The 21,744-nt window shown below is 42.0% G+C and overlaps 1 protein-coding gene across 9 annotated transcripts in view; it reads right to left on the bottom strand.

The window, feature by feature from the left end:
* Nucleotides 1–21,744, bottom strand: part of CLTCL1 (clathrin heavy chain like 1) — a 109,664-nt gene that overhangs the window by 75,054 nt on the left and 12,866 nt on the right. For 7 of the 9 annotated variants that reach the window (XR_001882357.1, XM_017856681.1, XM_017856684.1 and 4 more), the window contains exon 2: nt 19,037–19,244. The exons of 1 other annotated variant lie outside the window; for it this stretch is intronic. Coding sequence is in view for 6 of the 8 variants with exons in the window: in XM_017856681.1 (XP_017712170.1) it covers nt 19,037–19,244 (208 nt within the window). In the remaining 2 variants the exon portion in view is untranslated. Of the gene's footprint in view, nt 1–19,036; nt 19,245–21,744 lie in introns of those variants that run through there. One more of the 9 variants, XM_017856683.1, reaches the window with a different exon arrangement.

The raw sequence follows: 21,744 nt of genomic DNA, 5'->3' as shown, positions 1-21,744 counted from the left end.
AAAAAAAAAAAAAAAAAAAAAAAAAAAAAGTTTTTCATAACACCACCCAAAACATAGCATTTTGGAGTAAATTTAACAAAGGGTAAGCAAAGCCTCTACACTATAAAATATTCCTGAAAGAAAGTAAAGGCTTAAATCAAAGAAGGGGCATACCATGTTCATGGATCAAAACACTTAAAATTGCTAAGATGTCATTTCCCCCTAAATTATCTACAGGTTCAATGCAATCCCAATCAAAATACCAGCATACTTTTCCTTCTTTCTTTTTCATAGAGACAGGGTCTCACTTTGTTACCCAGGCTGGAGTACAGTGGAGCAATCATAGCTCATTGCAACCTCAAATTCCTGGGCCCAAGTGATCCTCCTGCCTCAGCCTCCCAAGTAGTTGGGACTATAGGCATGCACCATCACACTCAGCTAATTTTTCTGTTTTTTTTTTTTTGAGACACAGTCTCTCTCTGTTGCCCAGGCAGGAGTGCAGTGGCATGATCTCAGCTCAATGAAGCCTCCACCTCTCAGGTTCAAGTGGTTCTCCTGCCTCAGCCCCCCGAGTAGCTGAGATTACAGGTACATGCCACCACACCCACCTAATATTTGTATTTTTTGTAGAGATGCGGTTTTGCCATGTTGGCCAAGCTGGTCTCAAACTCTTGACCTCAAGTGATTTGCCTGCCTCAGCCTCCCAAAGTGCCGGGATTATAGGTGTGAGCCACCATACCCAGTCTAATTTTTTTTTTTTAGAGACTAGGTCTTGCTATGCTGCCCAGGCTGGTCTCAAATTTCTGGCCTCCTGCAATCCTTCCATCTTAGCCTGCTGAAGTGCTGGGATAACAGGTGTGAGCCGCCACCCTGGCCCAGCATCTTTTGTTTGTTTGGTGGAAAATAAAATGATGCTATAATGAATATGGAAATGCAAAGGACAAAGAATAGACATAACAATTTTGGAAAAGAGCAAAGCTGTAAGATTTATGATACCTAATGCTAAGACATTCTATAAAGCTATTAATAAAACCTATGTTATTCTCATAAGACACACAGATCAATGAAACAGAAGAAAGTCTAGAAACAACTGCATGCACTGATTTGATAAAAGTGCCTCAAAAAACTCAACAGGCCCAAACACACTTTTATAAAATAGAAAATCCATCCTAAAATGTATATGGAATCTCAAAGGACCTCAAATAGCCAAAATAATCTTGATAAAGATGAACAAGTTTGGATGATCTCACACTTCCTGAATTTAAATCTCATTACAAAGTTAAAGTAACCAAATGTATGGTAACAGCATAGAAACATAGACACCAATGCAATATAAGAGAGAACCCAAAAATGAACCTTCACATATATGATCAAATGATCTTTGACAAAGGTTACTAAGACCATTCAATAGGAAAAAAGAATACTCTTTCCAACAAATAATACTAGGGAAACTGGGTCCACAAAAGAATAAAATTGGACCCTTACCTTATACCATATACAAAAAGTAACTCAAAATGGATTAAAGACCTAAACATAAAAACTAAAATCATAGGCAGAACCTGAGTCCTATTCTCTCATTTTCCTCCCCAGACAGCATGAGTTTCACCACTCACTCCACCACCTTCTCTGCCAACTACCAGTCCCTGGGATCCGTCCAGCCGCCCAGCTACAGTACCTGGTCGATCAGAAACCTAGCCGGCACCTATGCAGATGTAAGGGGTTTGGGCTCTCAGATCTCTGTGTCCTACTCCACTAGTTTCCAGGGTGACCTGGGGTCCAGGGCCCCGGCCACTGGAATGGCCAGCGGTCTGGCGGGAATAGGAGGCATCTAGAATGAGAAGGAGACCATGCGAAGCCTGAACGACCACCTGGCCTCCTACCTGGACAGAGTGAGGAGCCTGGAGACTAAGAATCAGAGGCTGGAGAGCAAAAACCGGGAGAACCTGGAGAAGAAGGAACCCCAGGGCAGACACTGGGCCATTACTTCAAGACCATTGAGAAGCTGATGGCTCAGATCTTTGCAAATTCTGTGGACAATACTTTCATCGTTCTGCAAACTGACAATGCCCATCTTGCTGCTGTTGACTTTAGAATCAAGTATGAGACAGAGCTGGCCATGCGTCAGTCTGTGGGGAGCAACATCGATGGGCTCTGCAAGGTCAATGATGACATCAATGTCATTGGGCTGCAGCTGGAGACAAAGATCGAGACTCTCAAGGAGAAGCTGCTCTTCATGAAGAACCATGAAGAGGGAGTAAAAGGCCTACAAGCCCAGATTGCTAGCTTTGGGTTGACTGTGGAGGCAGATGTCCAAATATCAGGACCTTGGCAAGATCATGGCAGATATCTGGGCCCAATATGACAAGCTGGCTCAGAAGAACCTAGAGAAGCTGGACAAGTACTAGTCCCAGCAGATTGAGGAGAGCACCACAGTGGTCACCACGCAATCCGCTGAGATCAGAGCTGCTGAGCTGACACTCATGGAGCTGAGATGTCCAGTCTAGTCCTTGGAGATTGGCCTGGACTTGATGAGAAATCTGAAGACCAGCTTGGAGAACAGCCTGAGGGAGGTGGAGGCCTGCTACACCATGCAGATGGAGCAGCTCAACAGGGTCCTACTGTACCTGGAGTCGGAGCTGGCATAGACCTGGGCAGAGGGACAGTGCCAGGCCCAGGAGTATGAGGCCTGGAACATCCAGGTCAATCTGGAGGCTGAGATCACCACCTATCGCAGCCTGCTGGAAGATGGGGAGGACTTCAGTCTTGGTGACGCCCTAGATAGCAGCAACTCCACGCAAACCATCCAAAAGACCACCACCTGCAGGATAGCGGACGGCAAAGTGGTGTTTGAGACCAATGACACCAAAGTTCTGAGGAACTGAGCCAGCAGAAGCAGGGTACCCTTTGGGGAGGGGAGCAGGAGGCCAATAAAAATTTCACAGATAAAAAAAAAATCCCAACAATTAAAATCATAAAACATTTAGAGAAAACATAGGGGAAAAGCTTGATGACGTTGGATCTTGCAATGATTTTTTTTGATATGACCATAAAAGCAAAAAATGAATTGGACAGCATCAGAGGTCACAAAAGAGAGAAAAGGCAACCCATAGAATGAGAGAAAATATAGGCATACCTCGTTTTATTATACTTTGCTTTACTGTATCTTGCAGATATTGCATTTGTGTTGTTGTTTTGTTTTGAGACAGTGTTTCACTCTTGTTGCCCAGGCTGGAGTGCAATGGCACGATCTCAGCTCACTGCCACCTCTGCTTCCCAGGTTCAAGAGATTCTCCTGCCTCAGCCTCCCGAGTAGTTGGGCTTACAGGCACCCACCACCATGCCCAACTAATTTTTGTATTTTTAGTAGAGATTGGGTTTCACCATGTTGGCCAGGCTGGTCTTGAACTCCTGACCTCAGGTGATCCGCCCGCCTCAGCCTCCCAAAGTGCTGAGATTACAGGCATTTCTTTTGTTTTGTGGAAAAAAAAATCAAAGGTTTGCGGCAATCTTCCATCAAGCAAGTCTATTGGTATCATTTGTCCAATAGCATGTGCTCACTTCCTGTCTCTGTCACACTTTGGTAATTCTTGTGATATTTCAAACTTTTTCATTATTATATTTGCTATGCTGCTCTGTGATCAGTGATCTTTCATGTTTTTACAGTAATTGTTTTGTGGTACCATGAACCACACACATATAAGACAGTGGACTTAATAAATGTGTGTGTTCTAACTGCTGCACTTACTGGCCATGCCCTAGTCCCTCTTCCTCTCCTCAGGCCTCCTTATTCCCTGAGACACAACAATATTGAAATAAGGCCATTTAACAACCTTAACAATCTTCCTTGCTAAAGGAAAGTGAAAGTGAAAGGAAGAATCCCACATCTCTCACTTTAAGTCAAAAGTTAGAAATGATTTGGCTTGGTGAGGAAGGCATGTCAAAACCCGAGACAGACTGAAGGTTAGGTCTCTTGCAACAGTTAGCCAAGTTGTGAACTCAAAGGAAAAGTTATTTAAGGAAATTAAGTGTTATTTCAGTGAACACATTAATGATAAGAAAACAAACAGCCTTATTGCTGATATGGAGAAAGTTGTAGTGGCCTGGATAGAAGATCAAAGCAGCCAGAACAATCCATTAAACCAGAGCCTAATCCACAGCAAGGTCCTAACTCTCTGCAATTCTATGAAGCCTAAGAGAGGTAAAGAAGTTGCAGAAGAAGTCTGAAGCTAGCAGAGGTTGATTCATGAGGTTTAATGAAAGAAGCCATCTCTATAGCATAAAACTGCAAAGTGAAGCAGCAAGTTCTGATACAGAAGCTGTGCCAAGTTCTCCAGAAAACCTAGCTAAGATCATTGATGAACACATTTTCAATGGAGAAGAAACAACCTCCCACTGGAAAAGGATGCCATTTAGGACTCAAGTGAGAGAGAAGTCAATGCCTGGCTTCAAAGCTTCAGAAGACAGGCTAACTCTCTTGTTAGGGGATAATGCAGCTGGTAACTTTAAGTGGAAACCAAAGCTCACTGACCATTCCAAAAATCCCAAGGCCCTTAAGAATTATGCTAAATCTCCTCTGCCTGTGCTCTATGAATGGAACAACAAGAGTCGTGATGATAGTACACCTGTTTACAGCATGGTTTACTGAATATTTAAAACTCACTGTTCAGATCTACTTCTCAGAAAAAAAAAATATTTTAAAAAGATTACTGCTCATTGATAATGCACCTGGTCACCTCAGGGCTCTGATGGAGATATACAAGGAGATGAAAGCTGCTTTCATGCCTGCTAACATACCAATTCTGCAATCCATGGATCAAAGAGTAGTTTCAACTTTCAAGTCTTACTACTTAAGAAATACATTTTTAAAGGCTACAGCTGCCATAAATAGTGTCTCCTTTGATGGATCTAGGCAAAGTACATTGATAAACTCCTGGAAAGGATTCACCATTCTAGATGCAACTAAGAACATTCGTGATTCAAAGGAGGAGGTCAAAATATCAATATTAACAGGAATTTGGAAGAAGTGTTTTCCAAACCCCATGAATGACTTTGTGAGGTTCAGGACTTCAGTGGAGGAAGTCATTGCAGAGGTGGTAGGAACAGCAAGAGAATCAGAAGTGGAGCCTGAATATGGGACTGAACTGTTGCAATCTCAGGATCAAACTTGAACAGATGAGCAAAGAAAGTGGTTTCTTCCGATAGAATCTACTCCCAGTGAAGATGCTGTGAACATTGTTGAAATGACTACAGGAATTTAGAATAGTACATAAACTTAGCTGATAAAGCAGCACCAGAGTTTGACAGGACTGACTCCAATTCTGAAAGAAGTCTACTGTGGGTAAAATGTTAGCAAACAGCATTGCACACTACAGAGCAATTTTTCATTAAAGGAAGAGTCAATCCTGCAGAAACTTCATTAATTTTTTTTATTATTTTTTATTTATTTACTTATTTATTTTTTCAGATGGAGTCTCTCTCTGTTGCCAGGCTGGAGTGCAGTGGTGCGATCTTGGCTCACTACAACCTCCAACTCCTGGGTTCAAATGATTCTCCTGCCTCAGCCTCCCAAGTAGCTGGGACTACAGGCGCCCGCCACCACGCCCAGCTAATTTTTTTTTTTATTTTTAGTAGAGACAGGGTTTCACCATACTGGCCAGAATAGTCTCGATCTCTTGACCTCATGATCTGCCTGCCTCAGCCTCCCACAGTGCTGAGATTATAGGTGTTAGCCACCGCACCCGGCCTGATGTCTTATTTTAAGAAATTGCCACAGCCACTCTGGTCTTCAGCAACCACCACTGTGATCAATCAGCAGCCACTGGCATCAAGGCAAGACCCTCCACCAGTAAAAAGATTACAACTCACGGCTGGGTGCAGTGGCTCACGCCTGTAATCCCAGCACTTTGGGAGGCCGAGGCCAGCAGATCACTTGAGGTGAGGAGTTCGAGACCAGCCTGGCCAACATGGTGAAACCCCATCTCTACTAAAAATACGAAAATTAGCTGGGAATGGTGGCACATGCCTGTAATCCCAGTTACTCGGAAGGCTGAGGCAGGAGGATCCCTTAAACCGGTGGACAGAAGTTGCAGAGAGCCGAGATCACGCCATTGCACTCCAGCCTAGGCGACAGAGAGAGACTCCGTCTTAAAAAATAAAAATAAAAAAAAAAGATTACAACTCAGTGAAGGCTAATAACGGTAAGCAATTTTTAGGAATAAATAGATTATTTATTTATTTATTTTGAGACAGAGTCTCTCTCTGTCACCCAGGCTGACGTGCAGTCCTCAGACTCCTGGGCTCAAGCTATCCTCCCATCTCAGCCTCCTTGAGTAGGTGAGACTACAGGCATGCACCACCACCCCCAGCATTTTTTTTTTTTTTTGAGATAAGGTCTCACTGTATTGTTTCCCATGCTGCTCTTGAACTCTTAGGCTCAAGCGTTCTTCCCACCTTGGCCTCTGAAAGTGCTGGGATTAGAGTTATGTGCCATCACACCTGGCCAGAAATTATTAATTTTTTATTTTATTTTATTTATTTATTTTTGAGATGGAGTCTCGCTCTGTCATCCAGGCTAGAGTGCAGTGGCGCAATATCAGCTCACTGCAACCTCCGCCTCCCGGGTTCTTGCCATTCTCCCACCTCAGCCTCCCAAGTAGCTGGGACTACAGGTGCCCACCACCACACCTGGCTAATTTTTCATTTTCGTACTTTTAGTAGAGACGGGGGTTTCACCGTGTTAGCCAGGATGGTCTTGATCTCCCGACCTCATGATCCACCTGCCTTACCCTCCCAAAGTGCTGGGATTACAGGCATAAGTCACCGTGCCTGGCCAAATTATTTCTTAATTAAGGTAATCCATCTTTTTAGACATAATGCTATTTTGCGCTTAATAGATTACAGCATAGTATAAATATAACTTTTATACACACTGGGAAACCAAAAAATTCATATGACTCACTACTGTAATATTCTTTTTATTGTCGTAGTTTGAAACTGAACCCAAAATATCTTCAAGGTATGCCTGTATATGGAAATCATATATCTGACAAGGGGTTAATATCCAGAGTATATAAAGAATGCCTACAACTCAACAACAAAAAATACAAATACTCCAATTAAAAGATGACCTGCGTGAGACGGTTCACACCTGTAATCCCAGCACTTTGGGAAGCTGAGATGGGATGATCACGTGAGACCAGCAGTTTAAGATCAGCCTGGGCAATATGGCAAGACCCTGTCTCTACAAAGAAAAAATGCTTTTAATTAGCTGGGTGTGGTGATGCATGCCTATAGTCCTAGCTACTTGGGAGGCTAAGGTGGGAGGATAGCTTGAGTCCAGGAGTTCAAAGTTACAGTCTCTTAAAAAAAAAAAAAAAAAAAAAAAAAAAAAAGACTATTATTAGAAAAGAAACAACACAAATAGCAAGTGTTAGCAAGAATGTGAAAAAATTAGAACCCTGTGCGCTACTGAGAATGTAAAATAGTGCAACCATTATAGAAAAGGGATGGCAGTTCCTCAAAAAATTAAAAATGAATAATGATATGACCCAGTCAATTACTTGTGGGTAGAGAATCAAAAGGATTAAAAACAGGTTCCCGGCCGGGCGCGGTGGCTCAAGCCTGTAATCCCAGCACTTTGGGAGGCTGAGACAGGCGGATCACGAGGTCAGGAGATCGAGACCATCCTGGCTAACACGGTGAAACCCCGTCTCTACTAAAAAAATACAAAAAATTAGCCGGGCGAGATGGCGGGCGCCTGTAGTCCCAGCTACTCGGGAGGCTGAGGCGAGAGAATGGCGTAAACCCGGGAGGCGGAGCTTGCAGTGAGCTGAGATCTGGCCACTGCACTCCAGCCTAGGCGACAGAGCGAGACTCCGTCTCAAAAAAAAAAAAAAAAAAAAAAACAGGTTCCCAAAAGACATCTGTACACTCGTGTTAATAGCGGAATTACTCACAGATTTAGCTTTTTACCTCAAAAAAAGCTAAATCTAGCTGAGCTACATAGCTAGAAAAAAAAGAGAATCTGACTACCCAGTTAGTTAGCCAAGCTACGCAACAACTCATATTATTACAATATTATCATCAATCAGCAAAACTGGTTTTTAACCACAATTTGAGAAATAAGGCTACTGTTGCTAAAAGAAAGTCTTTAATGATGTCATGTTACACCCAGGCAATAATTAAGATGACTTCTTGAATCCACGAAAAGGAACAACCAAATGTGATGCAATTTTATTTATTTATTTTTTGAGATGGAGTTTCGCTTTTGGGGCCCACGCTGGAGTGCAATGGGGCGATCTAGGCTCACTGCAACCTCTGCCTCCCGGGTTCAAGCGATTCTCCTCCTTCAGCATCCCAAGTAGCTGGGATTATACGCATACACCAACATGTCCAGCAAATTTTTGTATTTTTAGTAGAGACGGGGTTTCACCTCGTTGGCCAGGCTGGTCTCAAACTCCTGACCTCAGGTGATCCACCTGCCTTGTGCTACCAAAGTGCTGGGATTACAGGTGCGAGCCACTGCGCCTGGCCACAATTTGATGCAATTTATATCCAAAACACATGATCAGTAAGATAAAGGTTTGCTGCCTTAAAACAGTTCTAAAGTTAGCTATAACTATATTATAAACTTAAGTTTAAACTATATAAATTTATAAAACAACTGCTTTTGGACATAATTTAGGTGTGATATAGTTTTGCTGTCTAGTTAAAATGGTAAATGTTAGACCCTCACTGTCTTCAGGCACTAACAGCTTATGGTAAACGACTTCTAATGAGACTGAACTAAGATGGGAGCTCAAATCCACAAAAAGAAATAAAGAGCATTGGATATGATAAATGTTGGTTAGTATAAAGATTTATCTTAATTGCATTAAATAATATCATATAAAACCATAATAAAACTATAGGTTATTGGGTTTATAACATATAGAGATGCATCTTATTTTCTCTTTTTTCATATATTTTATATATTCATATATATGAAAGAAAAATAGCGCAACAGAGGGACAACGAAATGAAGCTATGCTGGAGTGAAATTTCTGCATTTTAATAGAAGTTAATATCAATGATCTGAAATCATTTGTAGTAAGTTAGGATGCATTTTATAAACCCTACAGCAACCACTATACACACACACAGACACACACACAAAATAGCAAAAAGAAAAATTCAGAAGAATTAAAATGGTATGCTACATTTTAACAAAAAAGGCACATGGTAAGCAGCTGTGCACATGTTCCTGCAGCAGCCTATATACACCTTGCCAGAAGTAGGGTTTTTCAAAACAATCAAGAAAACTAACAAATCTTATTTATTTATTTTTAGAGACACGTCTCACTCTGTTACCTAGGCTGGAGTGCAACAGCACAATCCCAGCTCACTATAGCCTTGACCTCCTGGGCTCAGGGGATCCTCCAGCCTCAGACTTCTGAGTAGCTGGAACCACAGACGCATACTACCACACTGGCTAGTTTTTTGTTTTTTGTTTGTTTGTTTTTAATTTGTAGAGAGGGGGTCTCCCTATGTTGCCCAGGCTGGTCTTGAACTGCTGGTCTCAAGTAATCCTGTCGCCTCAGCCTCCCAAAGTGCTGGGATTACAGGCATGAGCTACCAGGCCCGACCCAAACCTTAGTTAATGATCAAGAAAAAAAGAGAAGACACAAATTATCAAAATTAAGAATGAAAGAGGACATCACTGCCAACCCCAAAGAAATTAAAAGGAGGGAATATTATGAACAATTTTATGTCAACATACTAGAAGACTTAGATAACCTGGATAAATTCCTAGAAAGACACAAATTACCAAAACTGACACAAGAAAACAGAAAATCTGAACAGATTCACAGCAAGTAAGGAAGGTGAATTTGAAATTTAAAATCTTCCCACAAAGAAAGCCCCAGGACCAGAAGGCTTTCACTGTTGAATTCTATCAGATACTCAAAGAAGACAGAAATAAGTCCTTCACAGATTCTTTCAGAATATAGAGGAAGAAGGACCTCATTCTCTAAGGCCAACATTTGCCTAATTACAAAGTCACAAAAGGACATCACAAGAAAAGAAAACTACAGACCAATGATAAAAATAACAGAAAACCCTTAGAATATTAGTGAACAAAATCCAACATTAAAAAAACCACCACACACCATGACCAAAAGAGATTTACCACAGGAATGCAAGGTTGGCTTAACATCCAATAATTAATTTACATAATACACCACATGAATAAAGGACACAAACCATGTGATCATCTTATTAGACACAGAAAACAGAAGGGAACTTCTCCAACTTGATAAAGGATTTATCTACCCCAAATCCACAGGCAACATCATATTTAATTGTAAAAGGCTAAAAACTCCCCCCTAAGGTCAGAAATAATTCAGCAATGTCTGTTCTTGTCACTTCTGTTTAATACTGTACTGGGTATTCTAGCCAATGCAATGTTGAAACCAACAGAATCTGGATTAGAAAGGAAGATATAAAACTGTCTATTCACAGATAACATGACACAGTATGTAGAAAATGCCAAGGAATCCACTAAAAACTACAAGAATAAGTTTAATAAGTATATGGGATACAGAAAATATACAAAATTATTTTATTTCTATATACTAGTAAGAAACAATCCAAAAATAAAACTAAGAAAACAAGTCTGTATAGAATAACATCAAAAAACAATAAAATACTTGGGAATAAATTTAACAAAGTAGTACAGGATTTGCTCACTGAATATGCAAAACATCACTGAAAGAAATTAAAGATCTAAATAAACAGAGACATTAAATGACTAGAAGACTCAATACCGTCAAGATAGTAGTTCTTACCAAATTGATAAATTCAATGTAATCTCTATCAAAGCCCCAGAAGGATTTTTGTAGGAATTCACAAACTAAACCCAAAATTGATGTGGCAATTCAAGGGATCTCGTTTCAAAGAGTTTAAAAAACTATTCTGAAAAATGCTAAGTTGGAGTACCAACACTATCTGACTTCAAACTTACCATAAAGCTACAATTATCAAGTAATCAGTACAAGAATGGACACAGATCTGGGCTGGGCGCAGTGACTCATGCCTGTAATCCCAACACTTTGAGAGGCTGAGGTGGGTGGATCACCTGAGGTCAGGAGTTCTAGACCAGCCTGGCCAACATGGTGAAACCCCCATCTCTACTAAGCATATAAAAAATTAGCCAGGCATGGTGGCAGGCACCTGTAATCCCCGCTACTCGGGAGACTGAGGCAGGATAATCACTTGAACCCAGGAGGCAGAGGGTGCAGTGAGCTGAGATTGCGCCCCTGCACTCCAGGCTGGGCAAGAAGAGCAAGACTCTGTCTCAAAAAAAAAAAAAGAATTAAAACTACAAAACCATAGGCTAAGCACTCTTTGCTATGACTCCAAAAGCACGATCCATTAAAGAAAAAAAGAATAGGCAAGCTGGACTTCATCAAAATTAGTAAGTTTTGCCCTTCAAAACATATCCTATGGTTTGAATGTTTTTTGTTCTCTCCAAAATGCATGCTGAAACTTAATCCCCAAGTGTTGGGAGATGGAGCCTTTTGGGAGGCAAGCCCCCAGGTTCTTATAAAAGAGCTTGATAGAGGGAGTTAGGTTTCTTTTTGCCCTTCTGTCACAGTGTTCCTCTCCTCCAGAGGATGGAGCAACAGGGGCCATCTTGGAAGTGGAGAGGGAGCCCTTAACAGACACACTATCTGGTAGCACCTTAATCTTGGATTTCCCAGCATCCGGAACTATGAGAAATAAATTTATATTCTTTATAGATTTCCCAGCATCAGGCACTTCATTATAGCAGCACAAACAGACTAAGACAAGATGTCATTAGGAGAATGAAAAGACAAGGTACAGACTGGGAGAAAATATATGTAAATTACATAGCTGATAAATGTATATTCAGAATATATAAAGAACTCTTATAATTCAATAATAAGACAGATAACCCAATTAAGAACTGGGCAAAAGATTTAAATAGACACTTCTCAGAAAATACATATAAATGGTTAATAATCATATTTAAAAATAAAAGATATTTAATATAATTAGGCATTAGAGAAATAAAAATTAAAACTGCAAAATGCTAGTACACAACCACTGGAATTACTATAATAAAAAAGATAGTATCAAGTGTTGGCATGGATGTGTGAAGAAACTGGCATCCTCATACATTGCTGATGGGTATATAAAATGAGACAGTCACTTTGGAAAACAGTTGGGCAGTTTCTTAAAAAGCTAAACAGGGCTGGGTGCAGTGGCTCACGCCTGCAATTCCAGCACTTTGGGAGGCCAACACGGGCAGCTCACAAGGTCAGGAGATCAAGACCATCCTGGCCAACATGGTGAAACCCCATCTCTACTAAAAATACAAAAATTAGCTGGGCGTGGCAGCACACACCTGTAGTCCCAACTACTTAGGAGGCTGAGGCATTATTACTTGAACCTGGGAGGTGGAGGCTGCAGTGAGCCAAGATAGCGCCACTGCACTCCAGCCTGGGCAACAGAGCGAGACTCCTTCGCCAAAAAAAAAAGAAAGAAAGAAAGAAAAAAGCTAAACAGGCCGGTAGTGGTGGCTCACGCCTGTAATCCCAGCACTTTGGGAGGTCAAGGGGGTGGATCACGAGGTCAGGAGTTCAAGACCAGCGTGGCCGAGATGGTGAAACCCCGTCTCTACTGAAAACACAAAAATTAGCCAGGTGCAATGGCAGGTGCCTGTAATCCCAGCTACTCGGGAGGCTGAGGCACTTGAGAATCACTTGAACCCAGGCAGCAGAGGTTACAGTGAGCCAAGATCACACCACTGCACTCCAGCCTGGGTGGGTGATAGAGTGAGACTCCATCTCAAAAAAAAAAAAAAAAAAAAAGAAAGCTAAACAAATTTATCATATGATACAGCAATTCTACTCCACCCAAGAGAAATGAAAATATATGTCCACATGCACACATATGTTTATGGCAGCACTATTTATAATAGCAAAGACATGGAACCAACCCAAATGCCCATCAGTGACAGACTGGAAAATGTGGTACATATACACCATGGAATACTATGCAGCCACAAAAAGGAATGAAATCATGTCCTTTGCAGGGACATGGATGAAGCTGGAAGCCATCATCCTCAGCAAACTAACACAGGAACAGAAAACCAAACACCACATGTTCTCACTCATAAGTGGGAGCTGAACAAGAGAACATGGACACAGTGAGGGGAATAACACACACCAGGCCTGTCAGGGGAGTGGGGGGCGAGGAGAGGGAGAGCATCAGGACAAAGTTAATGTATGCAGGGCTTAAAACCTAGATGATGGGTTGATACGGGAGGCAAACCACCATGACACATGCATACCTATGTAATAAACCTGCACGTTCTACACATGTATCCTGGAACTTAAAGTAAAATTAAAAAAAAAAAAGAAAAGAAATTGCAGAACAATAACAACAAAGAAAATATGTTCTCACAAAGATTTGTCAGTGAATGTTCATAGCAGCAATATTCTTAATAGCTAAAAAATGGAAACAATCCAAATGTCCATCAACTAGTGAATGGGAAAACAAAATGTGGCGTATCCATATAATGAAACACTATTAGACAATAAAAAGGAACGCACTACTGATACATGTTACAACATGGATGGACCTCAAAAACACTATGCTAGGTAAGGGAAGCCAGATGTAAAAGACTACATATTGTATGATTCCATTTATTTGAATTATCTACAAAAAAATCTGGGGAGGAAGAAAGCAGATGAGTTGCTGCCTAGGGCCAGGAGTAGGAGTGGGAATGGTTCTAAACAGGCATGAGGAAACTTTCTGGGGTGGTAGACATGTTCCAAAACTATATTGTAGTGATGATTCCACAACTCTATGAATTTAAAAATCACTTCGAAGGAGTGAATGTTATGGTATGTAAATTATACTTGAAAAAAGCAAAGAAAGATTAAAAAAAAAAATCTGGACCAAAATTCTTGGTGGGACACTGCCAGGATGGGGGTACCTTTTAGTGTCAAGCAGCCTTAGATCACAGAGGAAATTTCCTCTAGCTTGAAAACTTGTCAAGCTGTCCTTAGCCTGGTTTAAATGAGCATGTGTTTAAGAGGCACAAAATATTCAGCATCACAAAAAGGACCAAAAAAGGACCAGTCTTCTTTGGGAACTACTTCAGGTCAGACTTAAGTACTCAAGGTGAGGAGGGGGCCTTCGGGGGGTGCCATTCCCCCTCCTCTATCTGCTCACTGAGCTCAGTGCCTACTCTCCACACAGGCACTAGATTAGCCTATACTCCATCTACCTCTAAAAATTAAAAGAAAAAAGGTAAAGTTTGTAAAAAGAAATACATATACATACTGAAAAGGTAATGTGATATGGTTTGGCTCTGTGTCCCCACTCAAATCGCATCTCCAGTTATAGTTCCCAATGTTGGAGATGGACCTGGTAGGAAGTGATTAGATCATGGAGGCAGATGTCCCCCTTGCTATTCTGGTGATGGTGAGTGAGTTCTCAGATCTGATGGGTAAAAGTGTGTCTGTGGCTACTGTGGACACCCTGCCTATGGGTTAGCCCTGCTCTGCAAGGAGCAGTTTAAAAAAAAGTGTGTGGGTATGGCACTCCCCCTTTTGCTCTCTCTCTACTGCTCCACTAAGGTGAGACATGCTTGCTTCCCCTTCACCTTCTGCCATGATTATAAGTTTCCTGAGGCCTCCTAGCCTAGCCATGCTTCCTATATAACCTGCGGAACTGTTAGTCAATTCAACTTCTTTTCTTCATAAATTAACCAGTCTCACGTAGTTCTTTATAGCAGTGTGAGAATGGACTACCACACAATGTTTCATAATAAAATTGAGAATATCACAACTGGATCAGTAATGCATGGTATCTGCCAACTTTCCCTATAAAAAGACATATAAGACCTCTGTCACATATTTGTCTGTTTTGTTTTGTTTTTACAACTCCTCATAAAAACCATTCTTGGCCAAGTGAGGTGGCTCACATTAGTAGTCTCAGGACTTTGCAAGGCTGAGGTAAGAGGATCATTTTAGGCCAGGAGTTTGAGATCAGTCTGGGCAACATAGGCAGATACCATCTCTACAAAAAATGTTTAAACATTAGCCGGGCATGGTGGCATGTGCCTGTAGTCCTAGCTACTTGGGAGGCTGAGGCAGGAGGATCTTTTGAGCCCAGGAGTTCAAGGCTGCAGTGAGCCATGATCGCATCACTGCATTCCTACCTGGATGACAGAAAGAGACCTGGTCTTAAACAAATAAAAAACATTCCTAGTCCAGGAACAAAAAGCAACTGTTTTGTTTGCCAATCCCTCAGTTAAAGTGTTCCACTAAAATCATAAACAACATGTGAAGAATTCTGCCACCACTTCACGCTCTTTAAGTCAAGGGCAAAATGTATCTGGTTTTAAGGAATTCACCACAAATCCATCAGCAAAGAAAGTATGAACAGATACTGGGTAAGTGAATCTGCTCCAGGCTTCTCCAGAAAACCTGGCAATGATGTGGGCTGAGTATCTCTGAGCACCTTGAGAGTTCATGGCCAGGCATGAGGACAGGCTGCAATGCTGTCCCTTTTACTTTTTTTTTTTGAGACAAAGTTTCCCTATTTTTTTTTTGTTTGTTTGTTTGAGACAGAGTTTCGCTCTTGTGGCCCAGGCTAGAGTGCAATGGCACGATCTCAGCTCACTGCAACCTCTGCCTCCCGCGTTCAAGTGATTCTCCCACCTCAGCCTCCCGAGTAGCTGGGATTACAGGTGCACGCCACCACGCCCAGCTAATTTTTGTATTTTTAGTAGAGAGGAGGTTGCTACACATTGGTCAGGCTAGTCTCGAACTCCCAACCTCCAGGTGATCTGCCTGCCTCGGCCTCCCAAAGTGTTGGGATTACAGGCGTGAGCCACTGCACCCGGCCTTAATTTAATTTAATATTACTTTTAGGGACAGGGTCTTGCTCTGTCACCCAGGCTGGAATGCAGTGGCGCAATAATAGCTCACTACAGCTTTGAACTCCTGGGCTCAAGTAATTCTCCCGCCTTGGCCTCCCAAACCACTGGGATTACAGACATGAGCCACCTGGCCTAGCCCTTTTTGTAAAAGGAGGTCTGAGAGCTGCTTCATGAGCCCCTTTCCAATCACAAAACTTCACCAGCCAAAATGGGAAAAATCTGTGAGATACAAGGTGAGGCCCCCCCCACACTCTGTATTTCTGCATTGGATCCTAGGAGCTAGTCAAGGTGTGTGATACCGCAGAGGACTCTGAGGAGCTCACCTGCAAATCAATCATCTCCAGCAACCAATCACTACACAAACAACTCTTTCTTCAAAGACCGTTTGCTCATTTTGACATAGGGCCTTGAAAACACACTGTACATCCTCCACTTGTCTACGATTTGTACTACAATGATCCGAGATTTGACTGCTACAGAATTAGCAGTAAAAATAAGATAAAGCTGGTCAGGCGCAGTGGCTCACACCTGTAATCCCAGCACTTGGGGAGGACGAGGTGGGCGGATCACAAGGTCAGGAGATCGAGACCATCCTGGCTAACACGGTGAAACCCCATTTCTACTAAAATAGAAAATTAGCCAGGCGTGATGGCAGGCACCTGTAGTCCCAGCTACTTGGGAGGCTGAGGCAGGAGAATGGCGTGAACCCGGGAGGCAGAGCTTGCAGTGAGCCGAGATCACGCCACTGCACTCCAGCCAGGGTGACAGAGCCAGACTCCATCTCAAAAAAAAAATAAATAAATAAATAAGACAAACCTTAAAATTATGTCTCTTTTTGGTTCTACAGCCTTACACTTCCCTACACAAAAGAAAACAGGACTCAACATGTTATAGCTGAAGTGATTTATATGACCATTAAGAATAAAAATAAAAAGGAGCAGCCCCTGCCACCTGGAAGCTGGCCTGGCAATCACGGCAAGGCCACGCTGCTCTCCTGATGGACATAAACCACCTCGGAGAACAGCAGCCTCAGGCAAGGGCCCTCTGAGACCATGATCAAGTGAGACAGAGCAAGCACAGAAACAACAAGGTTACTGCGCAACTCACAAAATACCAACACCCCTCTCTTTCAGCTAAAATAAGTGACTGCTATTTCTTTACCCATTAGAGCGTTAATCTCACTCTAGTCTTCCCTGCCTAATAGATAAGATTTATTGAGATACACAATCATAAAAATTACCCCCACTTGCTACCAGCATCCAATCCACAGCAAACCCCTGCTTCCTTAGATTACTCCCCACATCATCCAACCAAAGCCCAAATCCTATAAAAGGCTCTAACACCTTCTTACCGAGACACTCCCCAGTTCCCCATGGCGTGTGTTCTCTCCCACTGCAACAATAAACCCATCTTGTTCAACTGCAAGTGTGTTCCTGGTGGTCTTTGGCTGGAAAGGATTGACAATATCTAACCACTGCGTTCTCTCTACTCCCCAACTCCACACCAGAACACACACACACACCCTAGGAGCTCCGCACTGCACATTGTTAAAAAGAACTGTACCAGAAAACCAGGAAGACTAAAATGCAGACCATTTTCGAGACCTACTGAGAACACTAAACAGCAAACAACATGCTAAATAAGGTCTCTCAAAAGTACTACAACAAGGCTGGGTACAGTGGCTCATGCCTATAATCCAAGCACTCTGAGAGGCCAAGGCAAGAGGATCACTTGAGGCCAGGAGCTCAAGACTAGCCTGAACAACACGGTGAGACCCCCTTCTCTACAAATATTTTTTTTAAGTACTACAACAACATAAAATGCAGAAAAGGGCAACACTACAAGGCAAATATTCCATCAAAAACAGCCAAGGGATAAGTGACAAAGTAAGATAAAGATAAAAGAAACATTAATATTCCAGAATAGCAATAATTTCTAACTAAAATAGTTTATACTGCTTATACTATATGTTCAAATAATTACTTTGACAAGATGACAAGGGAAAAGGTAGGGTTGGTAATAGACCAAAGATCCTTTCAAATAAAAGAATTTCAGTTATTTCTTTTTAAATAGAAAGGTCTTAACTTCCAGATGTCCTTCTATCTACTGAAATGACCAAGTAGACAGTACTTCTGTAACAAAACAGAAGCCTAGGTAAAGCTAATATTTGGCATTCACAAATTTTAGGTCCAGAAACAGTTTTTGCTTATCTTTCTTTTTTTTGAAATTGAGTTTGGCTCTTGTTGCCCAGGCTGGAGTGCAATGGCGCGATCTCAGCTCACTGCAACCTCCGCCTCCCGGGTTCAAGCTATTCCCCTGCCTCAGCCTTCCTGAGTAGCTGGGATTACAGACATGCACCACCACGCCCGGCTAATTTTTTGTATTTTTAGTAGAGATGGGGTTTCTCCATGTTGGTCAGGCTAGTCTTTGAACTCCCGACCTCAGGTGATCCACCCGCCTCGGCCTCCCCAAGTGCGGCAATTATAGGCGTGAGCCACCGCGGCTGGCCCAGTTTTTGCTTTTTAAAGTAAGTGATAATGCATTTCACATAAAACATTAAGTTTACTGCATACATAATCCTTTTATTTCCCAAATGAAGGCAATATAAGACAATTCTATATTTTTCGAGATAACTAGAAGGCTTTAAGCACCCAAGACGCCCTGATTTCAAGGTAGTGAAATTTTATTAATTATCAGCTCCTCTACCATTGATGTGTTTCACAGGAGGAAAACCCCCAAGCCTGTGTCGTCGGATTACTGGAAGCACCACTGCAGCAGGCCCTCGGGCAAGGGGGCCACAAAGCCTTCCTGGGAAACATGCACAGTGCTGTTGTGAGTTCCTAGTCGCATGAAGACAAAGGCCTGGGCATTTTCTTCCTCTCGGTGTATCTGGCACTGTGGGTGATGTTACCAAGAAGCTCTGGTGCTCAGGGGCCTCTTAGTAGGGCACACTAAACATAACTTTTGCTAAAACTTTTGGAATTAAGTTGAATACTATTGACGACACTTTGCCATGAGCTTAGTGACACTTATTCAATATTTAAGGTAACACAGCAGTTAAAGTGAGATAAGATTCCTTTCTAACAATCCCATCGGGTTTACCTTTCAGAGCTATCACCTTAGAGGCTGGATTCATGATGGCACTCTCTGCAGAGATAGGCCGTCGGATCGGAGCCATTGGGTCACTCATGTCAATGATCGTGACCTGTGCCTGCCCACCAGCTTTCTCTCGGATACATATGAACTTGTCAGATTCCATGGTCAGTGTGCTGAACCCAATGTTAGCTGGATTAATTCCAAGGTTTTGGAGCTAAACAGAAAAAAAAGCATTTGATTAAATTTTTTTCCTCTGAAATGGATTGACCCTAGCCAAAAGCAAAGGAGGAGGAGAAGTTGAATAAAATTTAGAAAAAAGTTAACATTAGGTAAACACTTGAAGCAAACATTAGCTTGCTTTTCTACACCTGTGAGAGATCCACCCAAGCCTGTGAATCAACTCTCAAGGGGATTACCAACCCACAGTGGAGATAAGACATGTGCAGGATGACACTAGGCAGTGTCAAGGATGCCACAAGTGATACAGACAGGAAGGGATGAGTTGGGGGTGAACTCTCAAAGAACACCATCAGATAAGGTGTCACGGATAAGCCCACCACTGAGGAGAGCTTTGGAAGGAAGGAGGTCTTGGAGAGGTGAAGGCAAGGGAAGCAGAAGGGAAAAGGGGAGGAAACACAAAACCTGGTTTCTCCAAAAGGCAAGAAAAAAGAATTGGCCAAAGGTTTTTGCTTAAATATTTCCCTACATATCATCAAATCTGTCTAAATCTGATTTGAAGGAATTTCTAAGTCAGTGAATACTTCCTGGAGAGTCTGAGGTTAATAAGAAAGTCAGCAGGTTTGGCACATCTTCCAAGGCTGATGGACTGCTTCTACTGTGTAAATTGAAACCAGGCACCTTTCTCCAAAGGCCATCTTATACGCAGTGACTGGGCTAAATCAAGACCTGTTAATGGGATAAGCTTCAATGAAAAACTCTGGGAAAACACACACTCAAGAAATGTTTATCACTCCCACAAAGCACCAAGCTTATTTCTATAAATTTCCCTGCTCTGACCTACCTATAAGACACCTTTATTTTTAAACACTGTTCTGTTCAGCTCCAATTCTACTGCTACTGATTTGACCATTTAACATCTGTTACCTTGTGTAACCTTGAAGAGGCTCACACTAGCAACAAAGATCATGGACCACTGTGTTAAAATCACCACCACCCTTTGGAAGGAACACAAGTGAGACCGTTCATACTGCGAGTATAACTCAGGACGGTGCCTTGTTTGTCTTTTGTAGCAGAGTCTAGCACATACTGGATGTTCCAGCTGCTGAGTGGAGCAGGCTACAGGACAACAGGTCACCTCATCTCATCCTCCTGTTAATCCACTGAGACAAGCATCTCACACACACTTTACACTTGGGGAAAACAAAGTGTTGGGGTTCAGAAATCTTTCAGAAGTTACAAAGCTGATTAATAATGGAGCCAGGTATAATAAAGCCCGTATTTGGACCACACTACTGAGTTGTTTGAAATTCGTATTCCATTTTAACACAGAAAAGATAAACTAAGTGGTGATTATGTTCCCAAATGAGTCCACCAAAACAAACAAAACACAGATATAACAGCAAAAAACAAAACATTACTTCATAGCTGCAGTGAAATAAATTTTTTAAAAATAGAACTTGCCAATTGATATTGCCATTATTACAAGAAAGTCCCTTCATGTTCCAACCTTGGGTTATAGCAAAGAAAATAATGCTAGCAGTGGTTTATTAAGGATAAGAAAAACCAAAGTATTTTTCCTGTTCTCACACATCCCTCAACACAAGATTTCTAACACCAGATGTATGGGGGTTTCTCCAGCAGACACCACCTGGATACCCTACAATTTAATTCAATTCTGACAATATATACCTGGAGATAGTATCAGATCCCATAGGCTGAGGGCTCAGTCCCATAAGACTGACTCCACTTCAGACACTAATTGCAAGCCCCACGCTGCAGCCTGTACTTCTGACCATCCAGCTATAAACCAGGGTTCCCATGACCTTCTTCCTGGGTTTGACTAATTTGTTGGAGTGGCTAACACAACTCAAGGGACACATTTCTCATTTATTACAAAGGATATTACAAAGGATACTGATGAACCGCCAGATGGAAGAGGCGCTTAGAGAAAGGCGCAAGGGGTGTCCTTGCCTTTTCCAGCACACGGCTCTTCAGGAACCTCCGTGTGTTCAGCTATCATGGAGCTCCCGAAATCTATCTATACATCAGCACCACACTATTTTATTTATGGAGGTTTTGTAACATCTGGTAGGGCCTGCTGTCCTTTGCACTTGTTACTTTTGAAATTTTCTTAGGTATTATATTGCTTAACTTTTTTGTAAGTCTGAAAAAAAAATTCAAGCCCCCAAATAAGAATATGGGGGTCATCTGTGGCAGGCGGAAGTCATGAGACTGGATGGTAGCACCAAGAGAGACCGTGAAGAGTGAGAGAATGGCTTGGGAGCCCAGGGCACAGAGCCCCAGGACACACCAAGGCTTAGAAGGGAAGCAGAGGAGCAGCCCATGAAGATGGACATAATTTACTCACGTAAAGTTAACATACTTAAGTAAACCAAGAATAAAAAATAACAGAAGTCCCACAAGTGCAACCACTGATACTTAGTAAACCAGGAAACCACATTATCACAACCAAAGAAAACCTCCCAGTCTCACCAACTTTCTCACAAATCAGCCATGTTCAAATTCCATCATCC

Source organism: Rhinopithecus bieti, unplaced genomic scaffold, assembly GCF_001698545.2.
Source record: "Rhinopithecus bieti isolate Rb0 unplaced genomic scaffold, ASM169854v2 scaffold_44745, whole genome shotgun sequence".
NCBI classification, from domain to species: Eukaryota; Metazoa; Chordata; class Mammalia; order Primates; family Cercopithecidae; genus Rhinopithecus; species Rhinopithecus bieti.
Note: the sequence above shows the minus strand (reverse complement) of the source record. Positions and strands in the feature narration are given on the sequence as shown.